This window comes from Anneissia japonica, unplaced genomic scaffold (assembly GCF_011630105.1).
Source record: "Anneissia japonica isolate Jap-2015-1 unplaced genomic scaffold, ASM1163010v1 scaffold199_len4679917_cov187, whole genome shotgun sequence".
Lineage (NCBI taxonomy): Eukaryota > Metazoa > Echinodermata > Crinoidea > Comatulida > Comatulidae > Anneissia > Anneissia japonica.
Window position 1 is genome coordinate 4,515,160 of NW_022686322.1, and position 5,537 is coordinate 4,520,696.

Consider the following 5,537-nt stretch of genomic DNA (forward strand, 5'->3'; position numbering starts at 1 on the left):
TTATTATTTATTATTATTATTATTATTATTATTATTATTATTATTTATTATTATCTTGTAAATTTTTATTTACTTTATTTTAATAAAATACAGTACCTATATTTATACTATATATTCAAGTACCTCCCTATATGTCGGTCAACACTAATCTTGGTCTACAGTATTAACGTTCACTATGTAAACGAATAGCCTCGCGTTAGTTACTGTGAAGATTAATATATTCCTCTACCGTATCATTATTAATACCCATTGCTTTTACTGCTTATAATTTTGATCAACTATTTGTTACTGCATCTATTTAATAGTGAGTGTGATGAACTTGGCTCAGAAAGTATCTTCATTGCAGTGTTATACGTGTGATGCGTATTTAGATTTCGGGACACCTTGTACTGTAAATGACCGATATTCGCCACAAGTCTTAAATTGCTCCAACAAATGCTACGTAAGTATTATACCCTTAATTTATTATTTACAAAATCTGATTTAATCAACATTTGAACACTTATTATAAGAATTGAAAAGAAAAAAGACCGAGATACTACAATCCAACAGATCAAATGATGTCAAAATTAAACTATATCCAGAAAATAATACAATGTTATAGATAATTAATACTAATTCCATTTTCATTTATATGTTTCAACTAATACAATGATCCCTCTTTTTCATTCCTCAAATATCAAAACATGTGAGAATTTTCGTATGGATTCTTTTTGTAAGATAAGCCAATTTGAACTTAAAAAATAGTTTCAACGCAGAAAGTGCAATAATTTGAAATACAGGCATTCATGTCTTTCTTTAAAAAAAAATTTGAATATGCTATGCAATAAAAAATATCAAGTTGCTTAAAATATTAATGATATTAAGAAAAAAATACATCCGCGCAGGAGAAATTCGATCAGGTTTTCTCCAGGTGTCATGATATAATTCAAAATCTGTCAACTAATACATTTATGATATCATAATAGACGCGCAGGCTGTGCTTCAATTGCTAGAAATTGGATTTTCTCTTGGTCGTTAAAAAATAAGAAATTGCTATACTATCTACCACTGAAGACGAGAAAGCGAGAGGCAAAATAGACATTATGTGACCTAGAGATATGGTCGTTCAGTGACGAGACGTGGATGTTATCTTAAGAAGATAGGATTCGTATTTAGCATTTTCTCGTTTCAGATGCGTTCAGTGGTAGGCCTATTAAAACAAATTTAGAAAGATCAGTATTACACTTAAACCAAGTAGAGGCCTCTGTGAACCAGTCACATTGGCGGATCCAGGAATTTGAAATAGAGAAAACCTGGGGAGAGACTCACAGATGCAGGATCTAGCAGGGGCGGCGCTAGCGGGGTGCGGGGAACAAGGCCCCGTCGGGGACCTGTAGACCCCCGCTTGCCACCCCCTCCCACCCCGTCGGGGGATTTCTAGCAAGGTCGTCGAGGTAAAATCAAATCTCGAGCGCCGGAAGTACAATTCAAGCATGCCTTACTAAGCTGTTAAATTTTAGGGATTAAAAACTGTGTAGTGCGTAGTGTTGTATACCATAATATCTGACATTGAATCTTGGCTCTCTCATAACATGCTTAAATTAAATCCTTCCAAAACTGAATTTATTGTTTTCCTATCACGATTTATTACCCCAAAAACAACCTTCCCCTCTTTTATTCTCGGATCAACTGAAATTAAACCATCCTCATCGGTTAGGAATCTTGGTTTTGTTATGGATGAGTTTTTTTCGTTAAATCTGCATATCAATAAAATTTGTCAATTTGCCCATTATTACTTGCGTAACCTTAAAAAGATTCGTAAATACTTAAATTCTAAATCTTCTGAAACACTTGTCCATGCCTTCATTTCTTCAAAACTTGATTACTGTAATTCTCTATTGGTTGGCTTACCATCTTTTTCTATCAACCGGTTGCAGAAATTCAAAATTCTGCTGCCTGAGTGTGCTCTCTCACCAAGAGGCGTTTACATAATACACCGATCATTCGAAATCTACATTGGCTGCCTCTCCGACAACGCATCTGTTTTAAGATTCTTATCATTTGTTTTAAGGTTCGTCAATCTAAACAACCCTCCTATCTCTTTCACCTTCTGAAATGTTATGTCCCTAACCGACGACTCCGCTCTGAAAACAAAAATCTTCTCGTCATCCCAAAATTTAAAACAAGAACATACGGCAAAAGAACATTCGCCTATGCTGCTTCATCGCTGTGGAACGAATTGCCACTCTCTATCAAACTGTCTCCCTCTATTGATGTACCGGTATTTAAGTTAAAACTGAAATCCCATCTCTCTAACTCTTTTTAGACCATCCCCACTTCGCATTTTCAATTTTTAAATCTTTCTCTAGTTGTACTCTCTGCGCTTTTGATCATTTATTTGAAATTAACGCATTATAAATATTTTCTATCAAATTATACTTTTTAAATTAGGAAACCCGCATAATTAACACAAAATTTTAATATTTTGTAATAAAAAATATTTTCGGAAAAATTTAATTTTTTTCCCGACTGTGGGTGTGGATCCCTTGTCAGGGATCTTGGACCCCTCGTCGGTGAATTCCTTGCGTTGCCCTTGGGGTGTAGATCACCCCAGCTCCACCATGGGTGGGGCTAAGGTAAGAACATTTATGATTATGGCACCTCTAGATGGAAGGCAACTGGCTCTCAAACTTTTGAAAAAGTAAGGGGTGTGTGGTTGGCTGGGGGCGGGGAGGCGGCTGGGACGGGTTGGATCTTAGGTTTACACTGCCTTTTTGCGCCTACGAGCATCAACCATCGGCGTTCTTTAGCTAATAGAGGATATAGAGGTTATAATACAGGCTACTAACGTAATAAAAAGTAAACATTAAAGACTAAAAACCAATAACATAGTATCTATCAGAATTCGGACTCATCGCGGTAGCTTATTTTCATTAAGGGAAAACCATACGGTATACGACAGAATTATATTATGGTCAAAATCTTCTATTAAAGATTAGTATAGGCTTACACTATAATAATGCTTTATGCATTTACTTGCAGAGTGAGGTCACAAGGGTCGGTAGTTGCATCATCAACTTCAAAAGAGGCTGTACATTGTCAAATGACTGTGAGGAGGAGAGCGAATGTGCAGAGTTTATCCAAGTTGGTACCTGCAGAAGATGCTGCACAGAAAATAACTGCAATAATGAAGATGCAATGGCAGTTGTGCCGATCACTGAAACAGAACCCGGCAGCACCGCAATCACGATTTCACTAGCTTCAGCCTGGTCAATTTATTCGTTTGGCTTACTATCACAATATGTGTTCTAGTTGCAATTGCTGGAAAAGTTTGCATCACTGATTGCTTATTGGTTGATTTTAGTGACGCCACCAGCGCCATGTTGGGGAGCCCAATATGTCACGACGGCGTTATCACAAAGCGTTTACAGCGCTTTTGAAAACTAATTTTTAAAAAAGGGGGTTAGAGGATGTGAACAAATATTCCATAACATTTATTTGTTTATATTAAGTATTGCAAGAATGGTTATTTTAACAATAGTTCAATCAAATGCCATAAAAATCTTGACAGACTGGCATGTCACTTGGGCTCTTGCATACGGCGTCGGTGGATTCACTTTTTCCTGTACGAATGCCCAATGAGCAATCCAACCATTATGATTGGTACCAGTGGTTTGTATACCGCTTGTACCTCTAATTTCATTACACATATTTTAATATTAAAATATTGCCATACCCTTTGAAACACGCCCTCTATTAATATATTCTGTTGATTGAATGCTAATTGACTATTGTTACATTGGTTTCGTGGGATAGTAACACTGGTACGCAAATTTAGTGCTTTTAATTCAGCGTCATATGGCATAATGTCTAGTAAAAATACAATTTGTTCTAAACCGCAGTGGAAGGGGAGATAAAGTCATAAAAATCAACTTTATTGAACAAAATTAATAATATAAAATAGGATAGTAGGAATGTACGATGTATGGCAGCTGTTATGACCTTTCTTGTAAAAAAGTTTCGGATTAATGTTGGAGCTATCGTGTTTATATTTAGGGGGTGGAAAGTTTTTGTGTGTAGAGTGTTATTGTGTACGTTTTATTATAATGTGTATGAAATATATATATATATTATACTCGCGCTACTTTGTTTAATTTAATGAAGAAGAACATTTATTTTTATCTTCTGAAATACTGAATAATTACAAAATAATGATGTTAAAATGTGTTAGAATTTAGCTTGCGTTGCAAACTCAACAAATTAACAGTAAAGTTACTTAATAACTACATTTTATTGTTAATTGTAATCATAAATATCGGAATAAATGTCAAGCAATATATTGTATTTGACATTGTAGGTAAAATTAGCTTGAAATAAAACATGTGATTAATTATAATTATTATAATAATTTTTTATGGTTATTACGATTATAAAATAATAATGATTATTTTTCAATCTTGACGTCATCACTGCAACTCCCAATGTCATTTGCCTATAACTAATGAATTTTTTTAAAGCATTAAATTTAACCTTCGTGTACTATGTAGTATATTTTTATCATTAGACCACAGTGAGCTTACTGTTTTTTAATAGTCTAATTGAAAAAGCATCAATAACCTAGTCTAGGGCTATGTAATGTTACATCGATCATAAAATTGCTTTGTAATACGCTTTGCGTGTAGAAAATAATTTGTCCGCAGTTATATTGTATCCCATTGCGTATGATTCCACTTTTTGGAGATAATGATTTTATAGAAATAGTGTGCAATACGTTAGGTTTGTAACAGAGCGTCAGAGTAATTCGTAATATATTATGCCAATAAACATGATTTCACTCTTTTTTGTATTGACATAAATTATCTCTAGAAGTAGATGTAATGTATTTTTATACCATCTGTTTTTAATTTCCAAATCAGTATTTTTAGTGTAGACTGAACACTAAATATAGCATTTTATTAAAGATGTATCAGAAAGTGATAATCGTGATCAAATTTTTTCGAGCTTAACTTGGACTTAGTAATTTATTGAATATTAATTGACAACGAGAAATTGTTGTATGTGTATAACAGTTTCTGAGAAGGATGGACGTGTTATGGTTCAAGTTCAGTCACTGCATTTATAGTGATTGAGTACAGGATAGCGGCTCCAGAAATTTGCCTACAAGGGATCCGAACCCGGAGGCAGACTAGAGCCCGATCGGGGTCCTGGAATAAATTGACATTAAAATTAACGTTATTTGGATAGACCTTGGTAAATTATTTTTTAAATTTTTGATCCGATGACCTCGTTGTGGCGTCGGCTTACAGTGGGTGTAGGCTTGTCCAATGAGGTGTGTGTGTGGGGGGGGGGGGTTCTCCGTGCATCCCTGCTGGCGCCAACATTAATGGAGTGCATGGCAGATCTAGCCTTGTAAAAAGTGGAGTTGTGGAGGTGTAGCTTGGTGTTTATGATGCTTGCCTTTCAACGGATTCCGCTAAGCCCAGCCCATTGGTTATTGTTGACAAGGTACCAGAAAACAACAGGGGAAAGCGCGTATATCTGGTCAGTGGCGTATC

At 35.2% G+C, this 5,537-nt stretch overlaps 1 protein-coding gene across 1 annotated transcript in view; it reads left to right on the forward strand.

The window, feature by feature from the left end:
* Positions 1–4,962, forward strand: part of LOC117114365 — a 7,745-nt gene extending 2,783 nt beyond the window's left edge. Inside the window, exons 2-3 of the mRNA XM_033258022.1 lie at positions 306–442; positions 3,025–4,962. Of these exons, the coding sequence (XP_033113913.1) occupies positions 306–442; positions 3,025–3,294 (407 nt within the window). The 3' untranslated portion in view covers positions 3,295–4,962. The remainder of the gene's footprint in view (positions 1–305; positions 443–3,024) is intronic.
* Positions 4,963–5,537: the final 575 nt, after the last annotated feature.